General features: G+C 37.9%; 1 protein-coding gene and 1 long non-coding RNA gene across 5 annotated transcripts; both read right to left on the bottom strand.

The window, feature by feature from the left end:
- Positions 1-1,136: 1,136 nt before the first annotated feature.
- Positions 1,137-25,081, bottom strand: LOC125252543. Of its 4 annotated transcripts, none has more exons than XM_048165931.1 (9): positions 24,930-25,081; positions 24,675-24,778; positions 24,117-24,461; positions 23,807-24,031; positions 3,042-3,368; positions 2,673-2,882; positions 1,887-1,974; positions 1,575-1,629; positions 1,137-1,484 (listed from the first exon to the last, which is right to left on the bottom strand). In XM_048165931.1, the coding sequence occupies exons 1-9, from the start codon at positions 24,965-24,967 to the stop codon at positions 1,296-1,298; spliced, it is 1,581 nt and encodes a 526-aa protein (XP_048021888.1). In that variant the 5' UTR covers positions 24,968-25,081; the 3' UTR covers positions 1,137-1,295. The 4 variants fall into 4 exon arrangements, with proteins under 4 accessions (XP_048021888.1, XP_048021915.1, XP_048021896.1 ...); XM_048165958.1 differs by lacking the exons at positions 23,807-24,031; positions 24,117-24,461; positions 24,675-24,778; positions 24,930-25,081 and adding exons at positions 3,481-3,705; positions 3,792-4,133; positions 5,403-5,463; positions 5,654-5,775 and having other exon boundaries at positions 1,138-1,484; XM_048165939.1 differs by lacking the exons at positions 23,807-24,031; positions 24,117-24,461; positions 24,675-24,778; positions 24,930-25,081 and adding exons at positions 3,481-3,705; positions 3,792-4,133; positions 5,403-5,506; positions 5,654-5,768 and having other exon boundaries at positions 1,138-1,484.
- On the bottom strand, positions 6,757-8,521 carry LOC125252606. Its single transcript, XR_007181250.1, has 3 exons — positions 8,376-8,521; positions 8,230-8,283; positions 6,757-8,132 (listed from the first exon to the last, which is right to left on the bottom strand). It is a non-coding gene; the product is annotated as an uncharacterized LOC125252606 (long non-coding RNA).
- Positions 25,082-25,537: the final 456 nt, after the last annotated feature.

The raw sequence follows: 25,537 nt of genomic DNA, 5'->3' as shown, positions 1-25,537 counted from the left end.
CTGAATTTACATATAGTTATACATCAAGGTTACAACATACAATACTAAATCCAGCATAAATACAACCAGTTAAAAACATTTACACACCATTAATTCACTCTCAAGGTTACATAGTAACCTTTTAAAATTACTATAGGAAACCAATTTTTTAGCTTCATCTTAGTCTGGAGAAGATTCCAATCTGAGGTGGAGCCATATTTAAAGGGGTCATATAATGGCACTTTTACAAGATGTAAAATAAGTCTCTGATGTCCGAGTGTGTATGTGAAGTTTTAGCTCAAAATACCCCACAGATCATTTTAATAGCTTGTTAAATTTGTCACTTTTTGTGGGTGAGCAAAAACGCTCCATTTTTGTGTGTCCCTTTAAATGCAAATGAGCTGCTGCTCTCAAGAAGAGGGTGGAGTTTCAAGAGCTTGTGTTAGCTTAGCTGCTCCGATTACCTCATGCAGAAAATGTCAGAAACTATTCAGATTTTTTTTGTTCAAACCAGAGTCGGACAATGATGGAGAGACTCAGGAAGAAGTGACAACATGTTTCTGAATGGTTAGTGGATAAATTTATGTAGCTGATGTGGAGTTAACTATCTTAAAGTCATTGATTAGCATATTCTGTCATGATAATCTACAAATCGCTCATGTGGGAACTGTTGTAAGATCCTACAGAGTCAGAGAATATATGCTGCACGAAGATAGAGCAGGTATAGTTTAGTTTAATTACGTTTATAACTTATATTGCCATCTTGCTTTTATGACATGCTAATGCATTTGTGTTATGTACTGTATTGCAATAACATGGCCTCACCCCTTTGTTGCATGTTCCCGGGGGCAGAGTTTATGTAAATTTTAGGGTTTGTGATGTCACTAACCCAGAAGAAGTTGTTGTAGTCCCTACCAGCTGTTTGTTGTAGTCCTAAAACAGAGAATTCTTTAAAAGAAAATATCTCCCTTTGCTTTGAACTTTGAGCATCATAACTTTGTAGATGTTGTTTATGTTTAAACAGCAACATTACACACTAACTAGCTCAGTTCTAACAAAGGGCACACAAAGATAATATATTTATATATATATAAATAAAATTATGACTGACTGAACATTATCCCGCCTATTAGATGGCTGCTTCCCAAAAAATAAATTAATGGACATAAAATATTGATTTGAGCTCTAATTGTTTTATTATGCGATGAGAGAGAGAGTGCAAAGTGATACATGAAAAAGAAATCTATTGCTGGTGACAATATATTACATATCCCAAATGCAATAATATGATTAGCTCACTAGAGCGCAACAGTGTGCTATTTGAACATGACAGTGGCATAGTGGACAGCCTCTGTTTCTGTGGCATCTGTTTCACATAAAGCTGTAGGGATTGAAGATATATCTTTTGCTTTAAAACTAATGCTGGAATAATTAATATCTTGATTGTAGGCATCTGCTTTCTGAGTGAGGTCAGAGGATGCAGGGATATTAGTCACCGAGTCATACTGGTGGGGGAAACACAATAAGTAAAGTAAGAAATGTTAACTTTCTAAATAAATGTGGGTAAAATTAAATTTAGTGTTAGCCATTCTCACCAGCACCTCCTCCTTTTCAACCCTGTGGGGTTTAGACAAGGTACACCTTCTCCTCCTTAAAGTAACACAACCATTTATATAGTATACAGTCCAATTTTAATAAAAAATATATTACAAATTATGTTAAGATTATATTTATATATTATCAAATTGTATTAAATTATTTCACAATTTGAGTCAACATTTTTTAACAGATTTCATTTCATTTGTGACAAAATAGTGCAGAATCCTTAATATTTCTGTTCACTTTAGCTTATAATTTTCTGTTTTAGGTCTCTCAAAATCCTACAACTTAAAACAAAATTAACTGACCTATACCACAGGACTCCTATGAGTGCGAGAACCAAAAACACACACAGTACGACTGCAGTGTTTCGTAGTGCTGTGCTCTGATCTCGGTCTGTAAGCAGAAATTAATAGATCTATTGCACTCAAACAGACTGCTGCAATCATTTCACACTAGGGCTCTGTTTACAACTGGTATTAAGATGAGTTTTGGTTGATCGGATCACAAATGGATGATGCTAAATACAGGTGTAAACGGGGTCTAAATCGTTTTGAGATTGTCTACTTTTGACCACTTCCAGAGAAAGTCGAAAACTCATTTGACTGGATTGCTTTCGTAGTGTAGCCACAAAAGACTGCCTACTCTACACCAACTGACCTAATATGTGGAAGTGTGCTAGACAGATGGGATTTAAACTTTGTCGGCTGAAGACCCAAGTGTGGTTTGAAGACGAAAAATGTGCCAAGCACAATGTTTTCTCACTGCATTCGGTGTGGTCTTGCAGCTGTCAGAGCAGAAACGAAAGCTGTTGCTCCTGGTGTGTTTTTCGCATTCATATGTAAATTGCGTGAGCTTATTTCATTCATTAGATTGAAAGATCTGAAAAAGCCCATACATTTACCCAACCATAGACCCTCCCCTCATAGAAATGAGGACAGAAGTGGTTGAAAGTGGACAAAAGAGACGGATTAAAACACCAGGTGTACGGGAATGTGTTTTCCTCATCTACTCGTGATCCAATTGACCAAAAAGCATCTTAATACCAGGTGGAAACAGTGCCTAAAGCACATGTATCATGAGAGATGTGTTACCTCCTACAGCACAGGAATACTTTTTAAGCTCTTCATCACTGACTGAGTCCAGGTACAGCTTGTTGTCTTTAGTGAATCCATCCGTTACCTGCCGTCCGTTCTTGTACCAGATGTAAGTGTGTTTGTCGTTCAGAGTGCATTTAGTTGAACAGATTAATATCACTTCCTGTCCCTCTGATATAATGTCTGGACTGCTTGTCACCATCATATCTGAAAAAAAAACAGAACTGAAGTATTTCAAGCTGGTCCTAATATTGATTTTGACATGGAAAACAAAACCTCTATAAAATGTAGTCATAGTCTTAATGACAACAAATTGTCTGTAAATCTTCTAATTAAAATATCATCAAATTAATCATGATGAGTTACCTGTAACAGTAAGAATGACTCCAGGAGATCCAGAGTATTTTCCTCCTGTTGTGTCAGTGATGATCCTGAATCGATATTCTCCAGAGTCGTTCATCTTGAGCTCTTTGATTCTCAGTGTGTTCCCCACATACTCCACACGACCAGCAAACTGACGCTCCTCACGCAGATCCTTGAAGTCACCAGGTGTACCGTAATGCCAGAATGTTTTATTTACATTATAACCAGAGGGATGTGAGTATGTGCAGGAAATGTCTACTGTTGATCCCATCAAAGCACAGACTCTTCTAGAGGTGTAAGTCACATCCCAGCAGCCACTCTTAGAAATACCTGAAAGAGTCACAGATTAACATGTAAAACTCACACTTACTTTAAAACTTGTTTAAATTTACACATGGATGAACAAACAGTCCCATTATTGTGTGTATTATTTGACACTCACACAGAGAAGAGAAAAGATGTGTTTGATCAAGAGCACAGGAATAGCTGACAGCATCTCTGTTCAGTGACAGATATATGTTGCGATACACTGTACGTGTGAAATACTGTCCATCCTTCATCCAGTAATAATAATACCAATCTCCAGAGGTGCAGGAAGAATCACAGGTCAGTTTTACTGTCTCATATCTCAGGTCTGTAGTTGCAGGATTCATCCTCACCTGCAGGTCTGAATTAAAGTAAAAATGAACAAACACTTCATCACATGACAAATTAAAAACAGCTGAACTGACCAGAATCTAGACTCAGTTTCACCTGTGACTGTTAGATTGACAGTGACTGAGCCGAGAAGTTTAACTCCATCCTTCATGAACATGAGCTGATATTCTCCAGAGTCTCTCTCTCTCAGGTCTGAAATTATGAGCTCTGATCGGTAATGACTGATGAATGGCTTTACTCTTCCTGAGTAGTCTGAGTCTAAAGTCAAATCTTCAGGTTCGCTGTTTTTTCTCCAGTTTGGACTTTGTTTTTGGCTGAACCAGATCACAGTTTTGATGTTGATGTTGTAAGAGCACTTTAGTGTCACCTGAGACCCCTTCACAGCACAAATATTCCTTTGACTACAGGTCACAGGGAAGAGGTCCAATGTTACGAAGCCTGAACAAGAAAACATTTCATTATTGAGATGAAGTTTACATACAGAGGAGAGATCCTCTATTGTTTCAATCCAGACTCACCAATCTGCTGCTCACACTTGTCCAACCATTGCCAAAAAGTCAATTTTAAGTTATTTATACACCCACTCCATTTTTAATACAGAAACAGAAAACCCTGCCTCTAGAGGACATGGTTACTTACGACTTTAAAGCTGCAGTCCGCGATTTTTCCTCTTTGTCACCATCTCTTGTTTGAAACCTGCAATTGTAGTCACACGCGGAACAGTTATCTGTACACTCGTTGTGCCTCGGCACGGCTCGTCAGCGCGGATTAATCTAATGTTTGCTGTCAGTCACCGCACCGGTGTGGATACTGTACTTCAGAATCACAGATTCTACGTCTTGAAAGTATGACCAATATAAGAATTTTCACTGGAAAATATCATCTGAACAAGTAACATTTCTGCCAGTTTTGTTCTGACCAACAAGGAAAAAAGCATTAGGCCTACAATAAATTGCGCTGCCAATGATGATTAAATCTAACGATCGCTTAGCTCAGATCATTATTATTACTGTTATACTTTGTTCTCAAATTGTTAATGTTAACATCAACATTACTATGACTATGTGTATATTAGCGTTACCTGTAGATTTCAATTTCTGTAGCCACTCCACAGTCCAAAGTCTTTTGCTTTTGACTACGGATGAATCTCCAGTTGTCACTGATGATTGTCATTTGGACCTTTCTGGATTACAATCCGCCATCAAAATGATAAGTTGAATTATTTCAGCTACTGTGAGAACAGGCTATAAATGATCCGCTACGAGCTGCGTCCTCACGTGATTAAACCGACTAGCCTCTCGACGGGACTCCTTCCTTTCTGTTTACGGACATGACGTAATGATGCACAGAAGACAAACTGCTGCATGCTTGAATTTCCCGCGGAAATCCACCATGTCACTCTTATTATAAAACATTATTACAAGCTTACTGTTGTGAATCGAGACAAGATAAGGAGATAGTTTTGAACACTGGCTGGTTGTGTACTTGCTCATAAATTGATTTTGGATCATTTTTAACCAAAAAAAGTTGCGGACTGCAGCTTTAAGTTTATTGATCTTAACTGAACTGATGAATTATTTCAACTGGGTAAAAATAGATATAATGATCAACATATCAACAATCACTTTTGGAACACATGAAAGATAATTAGTGCCATATTTAAATTAAAACATGACAGAGCAGAATAAGACACATCAATGCTCAAACCTGGAATGTGCAGCAGCAGCAGGATCAGAGGAGAGAGTCTGGAGTTCATGTTCTTCACTTTCTGTAAATTTAGATATGAAATGAAAGACACAGAGCTGCTCGTCCTGAAAAAGACACTGACTGAGTTTCACTGAGACACACTTGAAGGGTCATTGCAGTCAGAATCATGAATACAGTAACACACTTCAGAAAGTCATGCTTAAAATTATGTTTTAATGTAATGTTTAAATGAAATGAAAGTTTAGATTTACCCAAATTGCATGCTGCTTTTGTTCTCTGATGTTAGGTGTCGTTTCTACTGTCTGTTTTAGAAGCTTTGCAGACAAACACTGCTGATCTTATTTCCTTCCCTTTTCTTACAAACACAGAAATAGTGAAATGAGATGTTTAGGCTTCAGAAAATGATTAGTCAAACTCAACTCAGGAAGTCAGTATTAGCCACTATGTTGCATCTGGTTAATCAGTTTAAATGAATTAAACCTTGGGTTTTGTTGTTTTCTGTTTTTAAGTAATATTAAATAAAAAAAATTAAATAGACAAAACACGTATTTATAAATATTCCAGAACCAGATATATTAAAGGCAAATATTATTTCATAATTTTTCCTGAAATAACTTAGAGAACCTCAAGTTTAAGGAAACACACACATTTGTATATTAATTTAATTTGCATTATCAAATGCCCTTTTATTTATTTTTATAGGCACAGAATTATAGGATACATTTATGCTGCATTCAATAACCAAAAGTATGAATCTTAGACGACAGAATGTCACATGATGATGATTTTCTCTGACCTACAGTAAATATAAAAAGCTAAACATTGATAAGAATGTCTTATATTTTAAGAGCAGCACAAAAACTCAAAGGTCAACAGAGATACAAAATGAAGACAGCAGGGGCCTGTACCATGAAGCCAGATTAGCTGGCCAGGTAAGTTTCACTTATTAGTTTACTCCAATCCTGGGTTTTAGGTACCATGAATGTGACTTGGCTTTTAGCTGTGTTCATCACCATAGTAACTTACGCTGCACAGCTAACCTGCTCCAGGGCAGGTTATGGTCTGGGTAAAAGATCTCAAAACGAAATTGGGCCAATCAGATGTGAGCAAAGTGACACTGACACATGCAACATAATAAAGTCACTCCCCCTCTTCCTCCAAATTAAAGGTCACTATATAGTAAAAAAAAAAAAAAAAAAAAAAAAAAAAAATTGTCTGGCTTCAGTGATAATTAGAATTATTTTATGATTTATATATGATTTATAAAATTATTATATGATTTATATTATTATTAATCAATTACACAAGCAATTTTAGTTTAACAGTTATTATTAAGCATAGTTTAAATGAATATATACAGATCATGTGTAATATAAATAAGCTGTAAATAAACTTTAAAAATTGAAAAAATATTAAAAATATTTGAATCTCTATCGCTATATATTGTCAACTATACAAACTAACTTCACAAGGTTCACTTGTGCACTGAAAGAGCAAGAACATTTATTTTATTTGTTATCTTTCATGGACAAGTATTTTCTTTAATGTAAATGCACTTAAATTCTTCATTTTCTTCGATCTCTTAATCTTCAGCAAAAGATTTTTGAGTCGCGCTGGCTTACTCGCAGAAGTGATTCACAGTTTCTCTCTGTTGCAAGGCATGTGATTGGCTGTTTGCCACTGATATGATGCATTCATGTGCACGCGCTCCACAAACTCAGGATCAAAGCCTGAGTTGACAGAGAAAGTTGATGATCAGCATCATGGTACCAACAAAGCCGGACTGGAGTGGTTTGGTTTTGTCAACTCGAAACTAATCCTATAACCCTGAGTTTGTTCAACTACCATCATGGTACAGGCCCCAGGTGTAGTTCAAAACAAAACCTTTAATGACCAAGAGCTTCATCCACTGCACCACATTCAGCTACACCTGCTGCCAAAGACACAGACCAAGATGAGAGTGACAGCCCTTTCACATCAAGAACGATTACCATAAGGTTTAAAACTTTCTAAGAGAACAGATGAGTCCACACCACAACAACAATGACTTGGAGAAAATATAGTTGTTATTACATTTTCCATCTGATGAATATAGAGAACACTGGCAACCAATTAAAATCCATCTGACTTTATAGTGTGCACTGCTATGGTCTTGTCCCAAATAGCACACTTCATGTACACTTGCGGTTTTGTGGACGATGGCTGCTGTGTGCACGTGTCGATTAAGCCCACAATTTCACTTTCCTGCAGACTTTAGTTCCAGCCCTTATAAACTCACCTGAATTAAATGAACCGTCTTCACAGTTAGGCACAGATCATGAAGGCAATGAAGTCTATAAGCTGCATTTTCCTTCATTCTCATCACCAGCTTTTGACTACTTATTAAATTATTTTCATAAGATAAAGATAAACAGAACACAAAGGCTATCCCCCATCTTTATGATGGATCAATATATATGATTTTTATAGAATAAAAAAATATTGAAAGCATTTCTTACATTTGGCAAGAGAAGGAAAGAACTGGATGGATTAACCTGTACTATTGTTTCATTTTAGTTTTGTTTGATTATGCAGATTGAGCAGTCATTGAGAAGTCACTGTATATGACATCACTGTATCACATGGTGCTGCTGACAGTTCTGACTGTTGCTAGGTGATGATCTCACAATGACATCACTCCACCAGCTCTGATGGACAGACAGCAGATGAACAGATGTGGAACATCAGAGTCTGAGACAGACAAATAGAAATATATTAAATACATTAACAACAATGTTTTTGTCATTGCATCTCTTAGAGTAGATTCTCTATAAGCATAATTTCTCACCTTCAATTTTGTTTTCTGTTTGGTTTTGAGAGTAGACACATTCTGATGAAAAACCTGTTGAATCATAATTCACATTCTTATCATCTGAATTCATTTCATTAACTGAACGTCATGCAATTGTGAATTTCCCTGGATGATTTACTCACCACATCCACAGAGCTGCTATTAGGAGAAACTGAGGTAAAAACACCAGCAGAATGACTGTATAATGGCTGAACGCTGTGCTGTCCACTGGATCTTCACAACACAAAGAAGTGAATCATGACTATCAGAGAAACCATCTGAATTCAGCGATCATTGAAGCACATGTATCATGAGAGATGTGTTACCTCCTACAGCACAGGAATACTCTTGAAGCTCCAGGTACAGCTTGTTGTCTTTAGTGAATCCATCCGTTACCTGCCGTCTGTTCTTGTACCAGATGTAAGTGTGTTTGTCGCTCAGAGTGCATTTAGTTGAACAGCTTAATATCACTTCCTGTCCCTCTGATGTAATGTTTGTGCTGCTTTTCACTATCGTATCTGAAACCAGAACTGAAGTATTTCAAGCTGGTCCTAATATTGATTTTGACATGAAAAACACAACCTATAAAATGGAGTCATAGTCTTAATGGCAGCAAATTGTCTGTAAATCTTAATGAAATCTTATCAAATTCATCATGATCAGTTACCTGTAACAGTAAGAATGACTCCAGGTGATCCAGAGTATTTTCCTCCTGTTGTATCAGAGATGATCCTGAATCGATATTCTCCAGAGTCGTTCATCTTGAGCTCTTTGATTCTCAGTGTGTTCCCCACATACTCCACACGACCAGCAAACTGACGCTCCTCACGCAGATCCTTGAAGTCACCAGACTGAACGTAATGCCACAATGTTTTATTTACAGTATAACCAGAGGGATGTGAGTATGTGCAGGAAATGTCTACTGTTGATCCCATCAAAGCACAGACTCTTCTAGAGGTGTAAGTCACATCCCAGCAGTGATCCTTAGAAATACCTGAAAGAGACACAGATTAACATGTAAAACTCACACTTACTTTAAAACTTGTTTAAATTTACACATGGATGAACAAACAGTCCCATTATTGTGTGTATTATTTGACACTCACACAGAGAAGAGGAGGAATGTGTTTGATCAAGAGCACAGGAATAGCTGACAGCATCAGTAACAGATATATGTTGCGATACACTGTACGTGTGAAATACTGTCCATCCTTCATCCAGTAATAATAATAATACAAATCTCCAGAGGTGCAGGAAGAATCACAGGTCAGTTTTACTATATCATCTCTCCGGTCTGTAGTTGCAGGATTCATCCTCACCTGCAGGTCTGAATTAAAGTAAAAATTAAGAAACACTTCATCACATGACAAATGAAAACAGCTGAACTGACCAGAATCTAGACTCAGTTTCACCTGTGACTGTTAGATTGACAGCGACTGAGCCGAGATGTTTAACTCCATCCTTCATGAACATGAGCTGATATTCTCCAGAATCTCTCTCTCTCAGGTCTGAAATTATGAGCTCTGATTGGTAATGACTGATGAATGGCTTTACTCTTCCTGAGTAGTCTGAGTCTAAAGTCAAATCTTCAGGTTCGCTGTTATTTCTCCAGTTTGGACTTTGTTTTTGGCTGAACCAGAACACAGTTTTGGTGTTGATGTAGGAGTAAGAGCACTTCAATGTCACCTGAGACCCCTTCACAGCACAAATACTCTTTTGACTACAGGTCACAGGGAAGAGGTCCAATGTTACAAAGCCTGAACAAGAAAACATTTCATTATTGAGATGAAGTTTACATACAGGAGAGATCCTCTGTTGTCACAATCACAATCTGCTGCTCACACCCGTCCAACCATGTTAATAAATTTAGTTCAAATTTAAATATTGTCAGAAAGGTCTTTTTTTTTGTATCTATACACTTACATTGGAGAACAGAGAGGAAACTTTAACTTTAGCAACATTCAGACCTACTGGACATTAAGTTACACTGATCTGATTTTAACCATTTGAAAATATAGAGCAATATTGATAAAAAAAAAAGAAGAAAACAAATCAAAACAATTACTTTTGGAAGATGTGAAAGATAATAATTAGTGCCACATTTAATTAAAACATGACAGAGCAGAATAAGACACATCAATGCTCAAACCTGGAATGTGCAGCAGCAGCAGGATCAGAGGAGAGAGTCTGGAGTTCATGTTCTTCACTTTCTGTAAATTCACATATGAAATGAAAGACACAGAGCTGCTCGTCCTGAAAAACACTGACTGAGTTTCACTGAAGGGTCCTTACAGTCAGAATCATGAACACAGTAACACACTTCAGAAAGTCATGCTTAAAATTATATTTTTTCATTAAGCATGTTGCTGTTGTTCTCTGATGTTATTTGTTGTTTCTACTACCTTATATTAGAAGCTGTGCAGACAGACACTAGTGGAAAGCTTTAACTTTGTAAATTGTGCAGTTGTGCAGGATGTCTTGTTGGAAACAAAGGAACCAAAACCAGACGGGTGAGAGACGTGTCAATACCATGCAACGAAGCATTCTTTAGAACTTCCGCAATAATATATGATAGCTCGAAAACTTCCAGTGAGATGTCATTTGCTCATTTTGCTGGTGTGTTGAGCATCAGTAGTTTATAATCAGAATATTGTCACTTAAATAGTCAGGCATAGCATTAATTTAGCTATTCAAACGTAAGAAATTATAAAAAATAATAATAATAAAGACATCCCTCATTGTTCCTCCTCGGCTAAATTCAATTCGACCATCAGTTTTCACGCTTTCGTGTGAAAAAAAGTGTAAAAAATTGTAATATTTATTGTGCACTTTAGTTAGATTGAATAAAATGTGTGTTTTGAAATCATTGATCTTGTGCTGCGCTGACTGACAGCTGCTGTAGCCTAATTCATTCACAAGAAAAGTTTAGTTTTTCATAAAATTTTGTGAGTAGCCAACTTCATATTGACCCAATGTATTTTTAAACCTAGTTATTTTATAATTGTAGCGCCCCCTACCTGTCTTTAATTAAATAAGTAGGGTAGTGCACCAGATTCAATTACTATGTGCCTACTGATGTTGAAGTTAGGTCCCTCTGGTGTCACAAATGAATTACTTCTCCTTTAGAAGGTTATATATAATGAAATCTATAATAACTTATGAATAACTTGTATATGAATAAATGCTTAGAATGAATAAAACTCTGGTGAAAGTAACAAAATGTAAATAATTTAATTAAACAATAAAACGGATTAAACTATCTCAAACTGACAAATGGTTTGGAATGTGAGCATTCGCACCAACCCCTTTCTATTAGGCTATATCACAATTAAACCAATATTACACCAATAATGCAATACTTCTGGTGAAGAAATTAATTAAAAAAAAATTTCTCTATCACAAACACACTTGAGACGAATGTACCAAATAAATTCAGAGTATCAAAAAGTAACCGAAAAAAACAACACAGTTTTAAATGTACTGAATAACACCATATAAATCAATAGAAAACGCTGTGGGCTCACACACACACACACACACACACATACACGTTGCAGGCCTGTAATCTTCCTCCGGTGCGCAGCTGCGCGCTTTCTGCAGACGGGCCACAGACTCCTCACTTGTAGTAGTCAAACTTGCTACTTTCTCGTTAACTAGGCACTATGATATCTGTGCTCAGATCAGCAAACAGCAAATAATGTGTCTCTAGATTGGAAGAATAACTTGAAAACACCGTCTTTATCAACGATTCTTCCCCAGCTAACAAAAAGGAGTTGTTAGAACGTTTTGTTAACATTCTCTTTAAGTTATGAAAACGTTATTCCGGAATGTTTTTTAAACGTTCAAAACGTCCAGTTTTTTTAATGTATCAAGAATGTTTTTTCTTGGTTTATGCTAACGTTAGAGGAACATTCCATTCTATCATTTTGGAAATGTTATGAAAACGTTATTTTGTAATATTTTCGGAATGTTCAAATTATCTGTTTTTTATGTATTAAGAACGTTTTTTCTTGGTTTATGTGAACGTTAGAGGAACATTCCATTCTATCATTTTGGAAACGTTATGAAAACGTTATTTTCTGAACGTTCAAAACACCCTGCCCCGCTAGAAATTTTACGTTCCCAGAACATTCTCAAAACATCCCCACCGGTGTTAAGGACGTTGTCTAATAATGTTCCCAGAACGTTCAGAGACAGTCACGATATGGAGTTCTTTTAAGATTTTGGGAACGTTATTTGACGGACCTTCAGAGAACCTTTCAGAAGGTTCTCTGAACATTTAGGAAACCATATTTTATTTTTATTTTTTTAGGGAACATCCCTGCTGCCCTTGTCAAAAAAGTCAATTAATAAAAATATCTGCTCAAACTAATTAACATAAAAGTCATCATGAAGTTTCATTATTGGGCAGAAATTACTCAGACAGCATCATGTAGATTCACACAGACATCAAGATTCTGCGTATGATCCTCAACAATGGTGACAAAATTATCAGATAAACACACTCTGAACATCACAAAACAAGCTAATAAAGCCACAAAAAAGATTTTTGTTTAGTGTCACCATCTTTGAGGATCGTACGCTGATTCATGATGTCTGTGTTAAAGATAGAAAAAAAAAAAAAAACACCTCAGGTTATGTATGAGACACTGCGCTAGGGGAACATCCTTCAAATGTCTGGACACACATCCGGCAGTTCCAGGGAAAAACCGGGGGCAGAACTCCAAGGCTGTCAGTGACAGCATTCCCTATGGCCAACAGCCCAAGCTGAGCCTAAAAGAGGCCTTCCGAAAAAAGCCTACCAAGGCTGCTCGAGCATCTGGAACCAACATCCCGAGAGGGGGTGGTCCCTTTAAGGGAATGTGGCCAAGGAACCTCGGCCAGTCACTCGGGGGGAAAATCCATCCCGCTGCCACCAAGGAGGCCTAACCAGATCCAGCGAAGCTAAATCTGGCCTAGCCAACCTTGTCTGATATACAGAATCTCCAAGCGCAAATTCCAAAGAGGAGAGCAGGAAAGAGCGACTGCGAAAGACAGTAAGCAACTCAAACCCACACGCAGAGATGGGCATCCTGGAGAGTGGAACTCAGCTAAACGCTATGGTCCCTCGTATGAGGGGAGTACAACCACTCATCCAAGAATCTACTCAGCCGTTAACAAGGTGCTGAGGAGGCTGTGCGCTAAAGACCCCTGACCCAGGGGAGCACAAACCAGCCTGGGGGCCGGTCTAACGGGAGACTTCATAGAAGTCTACAACCAAACCAGCTTAGGGAGCTAAGCACAATTACGCAGTTAACCCCGAAGGGAAGTACAAAGCTCAACCTAACAGACAAACCGTAAAGCGGGCACATAGTCATGGAGGCCGGGAAAAGGGCCTGCAACATAACCAGAGTTCACCAGAGAACTGAATGCAGATGGCGGTAGCCCAGGATGGCCTGTAGGGCCACACCCTATTGCATATCAAGGTGAAGCAAACACCAAGACATAACAGCTGCAAGTGCCCACGAGACAGCCCGTCCAACACAAACCAACGAGCAGTGCACTCGGTGAAGTACCTTTCTACTCTTTAAGCAAGAGGAGTACAACATACGCCATCATGCGCTAAGGAAAGGCTCCATGGGCCTATAATCCCAGCAGGCACGTGGCATCAGCTCGTGGCAGTGTTATCAGGGTTCAGGCTGAACAGACCGACTACACAGGAGGTCATAGTCAACCCGAGACCCGGCTAGCTGGCGAAACCATCCCTTTTGCTGTCGAAGGTCACCACGCTCCACAGGAGGCCTTTACGGCCTACCCGTCACACGCAACATCAGCCAGCGGCCACTAAAGTTCTAGGAGCAAAAATAGAACCCGTTAATTAGACAGGGAAAATATTTTAGCTCGACTAGAGTAAAGTCTAGTTTTACTCAGTAAAAACATCTTTTACTCTCAACGAGAGGAGTATCAAGCTAAACTCCGACATGTTAGCAAAGGAAGGCCTGAAAGCGGCCTGTAACCTTAAAAGTGTGCGGCGATAGCTAGTGAATTTATTCAATCATGGAATGATGCCCGTACACGACCAGCGTAGCTGGGCCAACAGGAAGCTATAAGAGAAGCCTGGAGAGGCCTGCTGCTTAAAGAACCATGTGGCACCGGCCCGTGGTCATGACAGGGCCCTAGCTACAAGGAAGGGCCAGTATAACCTAAAATGACAAATTTAAGGGAACTAGCTACACAACCTGAGCCTAGGCATACACATTCCAGCAGGCAATGTAAATCATGCTAAACAGCGTGAGCGTAACCAGCATCGTAGACCAACAGCACTGTATCCAAACAAGCTGCATACAGAGAGGCTAAAAACAAATAGCCAACAGTCAAACAGCAACGAACCCCAGATGCTGTGGTGCAAACGACCGGGAGAGGTCGGGTGAACAAAATTCCCTACACTCATCCTGAGTGTGCGATCCAACAGGTGATGCACTCAGTGAAACACAAACCCAAACCGGGGAGTACAACAACAACACCGTATTCATATATAGAGGCCGGATAAAGCCTGCTATCATAAAAAAACAGGTGTAACCTGTGGCAGCACAAGCACGCTCACATAACACGCCTGCATAAACATATGAAGGGGAAATATGGGCTACAAATTCCCAAACACACGGAGAAAGCAGCGCGAGCGACAGCATTAGGTGGCCGAAAAACCGGCCAACACATAACTGACAATAGCGAAAGCTAGTTCTAGCTATACACAGTATCAGCCGAGAAACTACACCAACGCTAAACAACAAAGCGGCCATAAAGGGCCTGTCTGTAACAGTCAGCCTAACATACAGTTATTTGCCCAAATAACCCCTTAAAAACATGAACAGATGACAACTATATGTACGGGAAGCTATACAGGAAAAGCAAGGTCTATATTGAGAATGAAAAATGGACCTGGCTTACCTCCTGCGGCTCGTAGAACGCAGATTCCTCCCCGATTCGTCACACGGAGGGGAAAATCCAAAGTCCCATAAGCCCAAAAGCACTTTCACTATCAAGCCAGACAGTGGGCTGTCAGGAATATATTCATCATAGGCCCACAACATCAGCCCGACTGTAAAGCCCACAGCATATAGATGTCACAAACACTACCGGGAGGCGAAGGAAGAGCGAGGGCGAGAAAAAGCCCTCGCGAGAGCGGAGATCGATTACCGGCGCTGCTGGCGCCGCTCCTCGATCACCTCCCTCAGATCTTGCTTCTTCCTTCTAGCATCTCGCCGTCTCTGCGACTTACTCCGAGGAGTAGGAGGCGCACGAGCGGCGACACTTTCCCTCTGGGCCTGCCTCTGAGCCTCGGCTCGAGACGGCCCGGGATCTCCCGGCTGTCTGGGCCTAGAGCTGGATCTGAGCGGGATGCAAGATCTAAATGCCGCGGAGTGGGTCTTCACCTCCCTGATCAAGATCCGTAAGCAGATCAGCCTGGTACGCCAGAAGCACCGTCATAGTGTGCAACGCCGCACCAGCCTGACCTGCATTCAAACGTAATGTCACCTTCAACGCTTTGGATGGCAGGGCCCTCGCCGGAGTTGCCGGGCCATGGGTAGAGAGAAAAATGATCGTCTAACCTGCTGCGAGCGGGTTCCCTCCTCACGCGCTCCCAGAGCAGCTGCAGTCTGCTCAAGGCGCGTTCCATAACCTCCAGCAACTCCAAAAAACGCCGCGCAGGGAGGCCAAGCGGGAGCCGCGGGCCTGCCCGCTTCTCCCACCTCGGCCATCTTCTGCTCTCCGGGGCTTTGGACCAAGAGAGCACTCGCTCCTGGGTCCGAGGATGTTAAAGATAAAACATCGTCGTCATCCGCCAGAAGTGCGTCCTCGTCAGTCGCTTCAGCTTGAGAAAGATTGACACCCCTCTCAAATTCTTCAGGGAGCTCCACCTGCGAGCCCCATGATTTCAATCGCCGCTGAGCCTCAGCACGAGCGGGGCCGGAACCACCAGGCAGCGGTGGTGGCACCTCTCCCCTCGAGAAGAGGGCCAAACGAGAACGGAGCGTTTTCATAGGAAAACGCTCACAGTCAGCGCAGAGTAGAAGTTCCCTTTCGAAAGGGAACCTTACTCAAAACTCTTGTCTGTATAAAGAATTAAATATAAAAAAAATTAATAAAGCTAACAGTTAAACATTCACAGTTTGAGGCTTTAGTGATAATCAATGAATCAGGACACTACATGATGATTGAACCACCAGCGTCAGAATTTCTCTTGCATTTATTGCTATAACTAGCATGTCTTGATAAGCAGTTAAAACAGCCAGTTAAATTAAATTAACACCCAAAGTGTACATGAGTCCATCTTAAAAGTAACACTGAAGCAGTGTTAAAGTTAATGAGATAATTGATTGATGATTGAGTGATGATTGACAATTAGTGGTGACACCTGATGTTAATAAGCAGAATCACTGAAGGAACAAGAGAAAAAATGTGTTAATTAATGTTTTATGGAATGTTTCATTTCAAGTCACCATGAAAGAGGTCAGCGTTTGCTTTAGTTGGGCTTTTGACTCTTTGCTTTTTGTTATTAATTTTTTATTTGATTGCTTCAACTTTATGTTTGTAAAGCACATTTATAATGGTCAGAAAAAAAAATGATGTTATTGTCATCATGTTGATCTGGTTTCTATTAGAGTCTAAATATCTGACCGTATGCTTGAAGTATAGCTTTAGTATTAGTGATTGTAGTCCTGTGATTTTGAGATCCAACAGCAGGATGACTTTTTTTTTTTTTAAGAGTAATACATTATGAACTGAAGCTTCAGTGTTTAAACACACACAGACATCAAGAGTCAGCATATGGTTCTCAAGAATGCAATGCATGATGGGAGCCATGGATGAGTTTTGATTGGTGGCTCCCATCATGCACTGCAACATGAAGCACTTTGTTTGATTGTCACCATTGTTGAGGGTCATATGCTGATTCTTGATGTCTGTGTGTGTTTAAAAAAAAAAAACCCTTCAGATTATAAAAGATCTTCTGGATTTTTAAGTGGTAACAGATTTACTAGAAAGAAATATAACATCTATATGACCCGTCAATACTGGATGTCACCAATGAATCTGACCATTTCACAAAGAGAATGTCATCATCAAAACAAAACCATTATGCCTGTGCTTCCCAAAGCATTGTAAACCTAAATTGATCAACTTTGGCTCATAACACTTTTAGGAAACACAGCTCAGATCATAGTTTCTCTGGCCATAACAAATGTGCTCTACAAACACAAAGTTGGAACAGCCAGAGATAAGTTAAAAATAAATAGAGTCAAGAGCCCAACTAAAGGAAATGCTTTTCACCATTATGGTGACTTCAAACTAAACTTTCATTAAAACATTAACATCTAAACATCTGTTAATTCTCAGTAAGAACTTTTGTTGATGTATGACTGGTTAATAATAAATGTAATAATGTTTAATAGCTGGAAGTCAGTTGTAGATGTGTCTCTCTCTCTTTTTCTCTTGTTGTTTCTTCAGTGATTCTGCTTATTAACATCAGGTGTCACCACTAATTGTCAATCATCACTCAATCATCAATCAATTATCTCATTAACTTCAACACTGCTTCAGTGCTAGTTTTTAACACCCGGCAAGATGGATTAAAGATTAAAGATTAAAACAGTTTATATGTTTCAGATAGAATGCTGCCATTTGTGTTTGACAGCATGTATAACAGGGAGAGAAAAAAAAAAAAAAAAAAGCAGAAATGTGAGACTAAAAGGAGTCTTGGTATCATACTTGTTTTGGTACACTGTTAGACCTTGCCAGGCTTTTTTTTACAATAAAATACTGGCAACACTGTTGCCAGTTATTTACTGTAACCTACAGTATGTTACCGTAAAGATACCATGTACTAAATTAAAACTCATGTTACCTCATCATCAATGTCTTTTGATCTTCTCCTGAACCTAAGCACAGGCTCTACTCTTCAGCACAATGGTGACCCTCAAAACTCAATTTTACAGTAAACTACTGGCAACAGTGTTGCCAGTATAAAACTGGCAATAATTTTGCCAGTGTATAACTGTTTTTTAACTAACAGTTTGTAGCTGTTAAAATGCATTTTGTGGGTGTGTCTTCTTATCTTACACCTTTAACCCTTTCAACCCCACAGAAACATCCTCTAGTGTCCATACTACAGAGTAAAAGTAACATTGACGCTGTGTTGCAGTGAGATAATTAAGTTAATATTTAAGTGATGATTGAGCATTAATGATGGACACCTGCTGTTAACAAGCAGAACCTCTGAAAAGAGGTACAAGAACAGAATAAATATGCGCAGAAACTACAACTGTCTTCCAGCCATTACACATTATTACACTTATTACTGACCAGTTTAACTTTATTTCTACAAAAGAAATCTGATTGAGAATTAACAGAAGTTTAGATGTTGATATTTTGGTGAAAATGTTTGGGTTGATGTTACCATTGAGGAGATCAGCATTTGCTTTAGTTGAGCTCTTTACCCTTGACCTTTCAATACGTTGTTTTTTTTTTTGTTTTTTTTGTCTGGCTGCTTTAACTATTCATATATTTAAGGTAAAAACAAATATAGAGAAAAAAAAAAGGTTGAGTGCTGATAGTTATGTGTTGGTGAAGACATAGCTATCACTTAGTCTCTTGATTCACTGAATTCATGCCGTTTTATCCATTGTTACATTAGAAACAGACTAATATTTTTTTTATTATTGCCACTGTGAAACTAAAGCAAGAGTTCTAACAACAATCAGCTAAAAAGCATTTATTTTTAAATACCATGCACTAAAAACAGCTGCAATGTTATTTAGACACACACAGATATCAAAAATCAGCACATCAATCTCAACAATGGTGGCAATAAAGCTGCAGAATTTATTCATTCTGCAGTGCATGCTGGGAGTTTTGTACTATGCTGGCATCCAGCATGCATTGCAACATTAAACTTTTGGATGTCACCATTGTTGAGATTCATATTCTGATTGTTGATGTCTCTGCTGTGCAAGTTATGCAGGAACTCAAAATATTTTATGCATTATAAGGACTTATATATATATATATATATATATATATATATATATACATATAAATATCTGAAACATTGCTGGTTCTTAAGCTGTTGAATCACAGATATTGCACAATTTAATAGCACAGCTTAAACAAATCCAACATGATTATAGCATTACCACAACAACCAAACACCTGATCAGCTTCATGTTGTCTTTATCCTGCCATAATAAATGTGTTTCATAAACACTCAGTTATAGCAGCTAGAGAAAGATAATGCTAAAGAGTCAAGAGCCCAACTAAAGCAGACACTGGTCACCACGATGGTGACTGCAAACTTCAATACATTTTTATTTTCAATAAAACATCAACATTCAAATCTGTTAATTCTCAACAAGAACTTCTGAACATTTATGAAAAAAATAATGTCAAACTGGTTTGTGAACTGAAGTCAGTTGTAGTTCTTGTGTTTCTGCTCGTGTCATTTTTCTGGTCTTGTTTCTCTGTCCTTCAGTGATTCTGCTAATCAGGTGTTCATCAGTGTCTGAATTCACTCACTTCTTTTCATTCACTCTGTCAAGTGTACTATATTAGTGAACTAATGTAGGGAATAATGAATGAGGGTATAGGGTGTGATTTGGAACACAGCCTCTGAGTGTCGACTTTGAGCGATGTTAACTCACAGTATATTCCTGTAGGCTTCTTTCTCGAAGATGACAAATATTACCCAGAATGCAGTGTTTAGACAGCCCAGGTGACGTCCATCTGGACCCCACCATGCTGGGTTAGTTGCCAGGTAAATACTGTAATTCAGTACAATTACAAAAAAAATACTGTAATACTACAAGTTCAATTTTATAATTCTGTAAAAAAAAAAATAACAACAAAATGCTGTATTCCACAACCAACAATATACTGTAAATTGATTATTTACAGCAATTAACTATTTTACAGGATTTTATTGGCAGCTTTAGTTGCCAGGTAAATACTGTAATTCAGTGCAATTACAAAAAAATACTGTGCACTGAAAAAAAAAATTTTTTTTGATGCTGTTCACTTTATTTAAACAACTTATTTTTATTCAGCACCATTGTATTAGGTTTCTGATTCAAATTAAATTGCTTCATGTTAAATTAAATTGAAACAATTACGTTTTGACTTAATTTGAGTTTTTCATATTAAAATAACAAGTTTAAATCAAATAAACCCAACCAGGACTCAATCAAACAGGATTTTCACTTCCCATCATGCTTTGCAAAGGAGCTGAACTATGAGTGTAAATGTTGAAATAAAGTGTTATTTTAAGCAGTTTTTAGGAAGATGAGAAAATGGAAAGACTTTTTAATGTTTACTGTTCTATTATGTTGGTATTCAAAAGTTTCTGTTAATTAATAGTTTTGGGGTTACCATTGTGGTGAAGTGTTGCACTTGTGCTTGTGTTGAGGACCTGCTAGCAAATTTTCAAATTACTAAAAAAGTAATCATAATGGTAGTAAAAAAAAAAAGTAATGAAAAAAAGTAATCATTATGGTTGTGCTCAGGGTTGTATGTCCCAAAAGCATTGCTACCAATGGAGTCATGATCAATTTACAATGTTATTGGGTAAGGCAATTTAAGATGAATCCAGTATCACATCTAGGTTGCCAACACAGAACATCACAAAAGGTATGTAAATCATACAATTAAACAAGAAGAATTAATTGTAAAAATCAATGTATATGAAAACAATTTATTTTATTTTGATTTTTACTTATTTTATTTTAAAATAAAACCTTTAATGTTAATAAAAACTAAGTTGGTTGTGTGGAACCACTGTCCATAATTTACTTTATCATTTTACTACAAGTTCAATTATATAATCCTGTAAAAAAAAAAAAAAAAAAAAAAAAAAAAAAAATATATATATATATATATATATATATATACTGTATTCCACAAACAACAATATACTGTAAATTGATTTACAGTATTATACTGTAATCCATTTTACAGCAATAAACAACTATTTTACAGGATTTTATTGGCAACTTTTTTGCCAGTAAATTCCTGTAAATTCAGCAGTACATTTTTTACAGTGTACTGAAGAAACAAAGTTACCTACATCTTGGATGCCCTGGGGGTAAGCAGATAAACATCACATTTTCATTTTTGGGTGAACTATCCCTTTAAATAGGATACTGTATAGTATTAAAATATTTCGAAGGACAAAAACATGAACTTTGGCGCGAGCCCCTAAGCGCTCGCACACTTGGCACAGCCCTTGTGACAGTTCTGTCATTAATTAATATGAATTAATATGATTAGCCTTTTGCCTACTACGTTATCAAACAGCTAATAATGTGTTGCTAATGTTACACACACCGTTCCTGTTCTTCATCTCAGACAGAGTCAGACAGCTGCCTTCTAACAATCAGTATCCTTACAAACGCTTTGAACAACTCAGAATGTCGGTGGAGAAAGGCATATAGTTCATCAAAACATCGTAATAGACTCGCTATATTGATAAATCTACACAATTTTTCATGTCAGCAGAAAATATACTGGGATAACTTGGCTTCTCTCTCGAGAGACTTTCCTGCTTCACATCAGTCATAGTTAATGATATGCTAAGTCTGCCGGCACGTTGTAATGATTGGTTATAAGGTAGTCTGTGACATCACAAACAACACCGATTTCAAACCGCGGGTTTTAGATTGTCTTTGATTTGCTGCAGTTTCAAACATAAAATACTCAGCAACGGTGACTTATGAATTTGCACATGGTTTGTCTTAAAGCATATTGAAAACACTACATAAACATATAAACAACATTAAAAACTTGATTTTCACCACAGGGGGTCTTTAATTACTTTTTTAGAATAACTTACCCAATTATGTTATGTTTTTTTTTTTTTTATTTAATTTTTTTTCTCTGTAAGGGTTATCAGAAAAAAAAAATTGTTTGTCAGTTTATTTAAACTGTCTGGCGCCCAATCTGAATAATGTAATTTTGGGGTAAACCACCGTTACAGCTCACAAACCTATGACTTTAGGCCAAATGAACTAGTTATAAGCAGATTTATATATTTATTTATGACCAGAAGGTGGCACTGTCTTCACAGTTAATCACAGATTGTTTTCCACAGTAACAGGCATCATTACATGTGGTTACAGTTCTTCTATTGAAATATAAAATATGAAAGTCTGTGCTAATACAAGAATAAAGAAATCATAAGATGTTTGATTATGCAGACTGAACAGTCACTGTATATGACATCACTGTATCACTGATGTTGACAGTTCTGACTGTTGCTAGGTGATGATCTCACAGTGACATCACTCCACCAGCTCTGATGGACAGACAGCAGATGAACAGATGTGGGACATCAGAGTCTGAGACAGACAAACAGAAAGACATTAAATACATAAACATATAGCCTAAGCATAATTCCTTCCTACCTTCAATTTGTTTTGTTTGTTTTTGAGAGTAGGCGAATTCTGATGAAAAACCTGTTGAATCATAATTCACATTCTTATAATCTGATTCCATTTTATTATATTCACTGTTCATCATGCAATTGTGAATTTCACTGGATGATTTACTCACCACATCCACAGAGCTGCTATTAGGAGAAACTGAGGTAAAAACACCAGCAGAATGACTGTATAATGGCTGAACGCTGTGCTGTCCACTGGATCTTCACAACACAAAGAAGTGAATCATGACTATGAGAGAAACCATCTGAATTCAGTGATCATTTCACACTGAAGCACATGTATCATGAGAGATGTGTTACCTCCTACAGCACAGGAATACTCTTGAAGCTCTTCATCGCTGACTGAGTCCAGGTACAGCTTGTTGTCTTTAGTGAATCCATCCGTTACCTGCCGTCCGTTCTTGTACCAGATGTAAGTGTGTTTGTCGTTCAGAGTGCATTTAGTTGAACAGCTTAATATCACTTCCTGTCCCTCTGATATAATGTCTGGGCTGCTTGTCACCATCGTATCTGAAACCAGAACTGTATTACTTCAAGATGGTCCTAACATTGATTTTGACTGACATGGAAAATAAAACTTTATAAATTGAAGTCACAGTCTTTGTCTGTGAACAGTTTGCTGACATCAGTGTCATTAAAATCTTATCAAATTCATCATGATCAGTTACCTGTAACAGTAAGAATGACTCCAGGTGATCCAGAGTATTTTCCTCCTGTTGTGTCAGTGATGATCCTGAATCGATATTCTCCAGAGTCGTTCATCTTGAGCTCTTTGATTCTCAGTGTGTTCCCCACATACTCCACACGACCAGCAAACTGACGCTCCTCACGCAGATCCTTGAAGTCACCAGACTGAACGTAATGCCACAATGTTTTATTTACAGTATAACCAGAGGGATGTGAGTATGTGCAGGAAATGTCTACTGTTGATCCCATCAAAGCACAGACTCTTCTAGAGGTGTAAGTCACATCCCAGCAGTGATCCTTAGAAATACCTGAAAGAGACACAGATTAACATGTAAAACTCACACTTACTTTAAAACTTGTTTAAATTTACACATGGATGAACAAACAGTCCCATTATTGTGTGTATTATCTGACACTCACACAGAGAAGAGAAACGATGTGTTTGATCAAGAGCACAGGAGAGGCTGCCAAGATCTCTGTTCAGTAACACATGTATGTTGCGAGACACTGTACGTGTGAAATACTGTCCATCCTTCATCCAGTAATAATAATACCAATCTCCAGAGGTGCAGGAAGAATCACAGGTCAGCATCACTCTCTGATCTCTTGGGTCTGTAGATGCAGGATTCATCCTCACCTGCAAGTCTTAATTAAAGTAAAAATTAAGAAACACTTCATCACGTGACAAATGAAAACAGCTGAACTGACCAGAATCTAGACTCAGTTTCACCTGTGACTGTTAGATTGACAGCGACTGAGCCGAAACGTTTAACTCCATCCTTCATGAACATGAGCTGATATTCTCCAGAGTCTCTCTCTCTCAGGTCTGAAATTATGAGCTCTGATTGGTAATGACTGATGAATGGCTTTACTCTTCCTGAGTAGTCTGAGTCTAAAGTCAAATCTTCAGGTTCGCTGTTTTTTCTCCAGTTTGGACTTTGTTTTTGGCTGAACCAGAACACAGTTTTAATGTTGATGTAGGAGTAAAAGCACTTCAATGTCACCTGAGACCCCTTCACAGCACAAATACTCTCTTGACTACAGGTCACAGGCTGGAGGTCCAGTGTCAGAGAGCCTGAACAAGAAAACATTTCATTATTGAGATGAAGTTTACATACAGAGGAGAGATCCTCTATTGTCACAATCACCAATCTTCTGCTCACACCCATCCAACCATGTTGATCAGTTTAATTCAAAGAAAAACGTTTGGAAGATGTGAAAGATAATAATTAGTGCCACATTTAATTAAAACATGACAGAGCAGAATAAGACACATCAATGCTCAAACCTGGAATGTGCAGCAGCAGCAGGATCAGAGGAGAGAGTCTGGAGTTCATGTTCTTCACTTTCTGTAAATTCACATATGAAATGAAAGACACAGAGCTGCTCGTCCTGAAAAAGACACTGACTGAGTTTCACTGAGACACACTTGAAGGGTCCTTACAGTCAGAATCATGAACACAGTAACACACTTCAGAAAATCATGCTTAAAATTATGTTTCAGTGTAATGTTTAAATGCAATGAAAGTTTAGATTCACCTACATTACATGTTGCTGTTGTTCTCTGATGTTAGTTGTCATTTCTGTCTGTTTTAGAAGCTTTGCAGACAAACACTGTAGTGGAAAGTTTTAACTTTGTAAATTGTGCAGGTGTGCAGGATGTCTTGTTTGATACAAAGGAACCAAAACCAGACGGGTGAGAGACGTGTCAAAGCACTGTATTTATCTACAGGCTTTAATGTATAGCTGTGTTTTTCAATGTTTGCTCTGTTCTTAACCTTTTAATCTTAATTATGTTTTTTTTTCGGGTGACACTTTTTAACAACTGTCCAGGGACTATGGATGAAAAATAGCCTTTTGGCTAATTCCAGTGCATTTACAGCAATGCTAATGAATGTACATTGTCCCAGTCAAATAAATAAATAAAAATAGTCTTTTTTAGGCCTAATACATATGTCCCAGATTATCAAATTTTTTTTTTTTTTTTGGCACAAAAACATTAATAGGTGTGGCATGTCTCCTTTGGGTATAATATCTGCTTTCTTTCTTCTGGTGTGGTAAGAAAACATCTTAGGGATTTCAGAAAAGCCTAATGTGTTGATCTAAAGTGTTAGATAGATATCAAAATAAATCGCAGAATCAAAATTGCAA

This window comes from Megalobrama amblycephala, linkage group LG2, assembly GCF_018812025.1.
Source record: "Megalobrama amblycephala isolate DHTTF-2021 linkage group LG2, ASM1881202v1, whole genome shotgun sequence".
Lineage (NCBI taxonomy): Eukaryota > Metazoa > Chordata > Actinopteri > Cypriniformes > Xenocyprididae > Megalobrama > Megalobrama amblycephala.
Note: the sequence above shows the minus strand (reverse complement) of the source record. Positions and strands in the feature narration are given on the sequence as shown.

Excerpts from the sequence above, each read along its gene's own strand:
- LOC125252543 (XM_048165931.1), bottom strand. The coding sequence starts at position 24,967 with ATGACAACTAACATCAGAGAACAACAGCAACATGTAAT. Across the intron at positions 24,779-24,929 it reads GAACAACAGCAACATGTAAT|GACGAGCAGCTCTGTGTCTT; the intron begins GTAGGTGAATCT and ends TGTCTTTTTCAG. Across the intron at positions 1,485-1,574 it reads TTGAAAAGGAGGAGGTGCTG|TATGACTCGGTGACTAATAT; the intron begins GTGAGAATGGCT and ends TTCCCCCACCAG.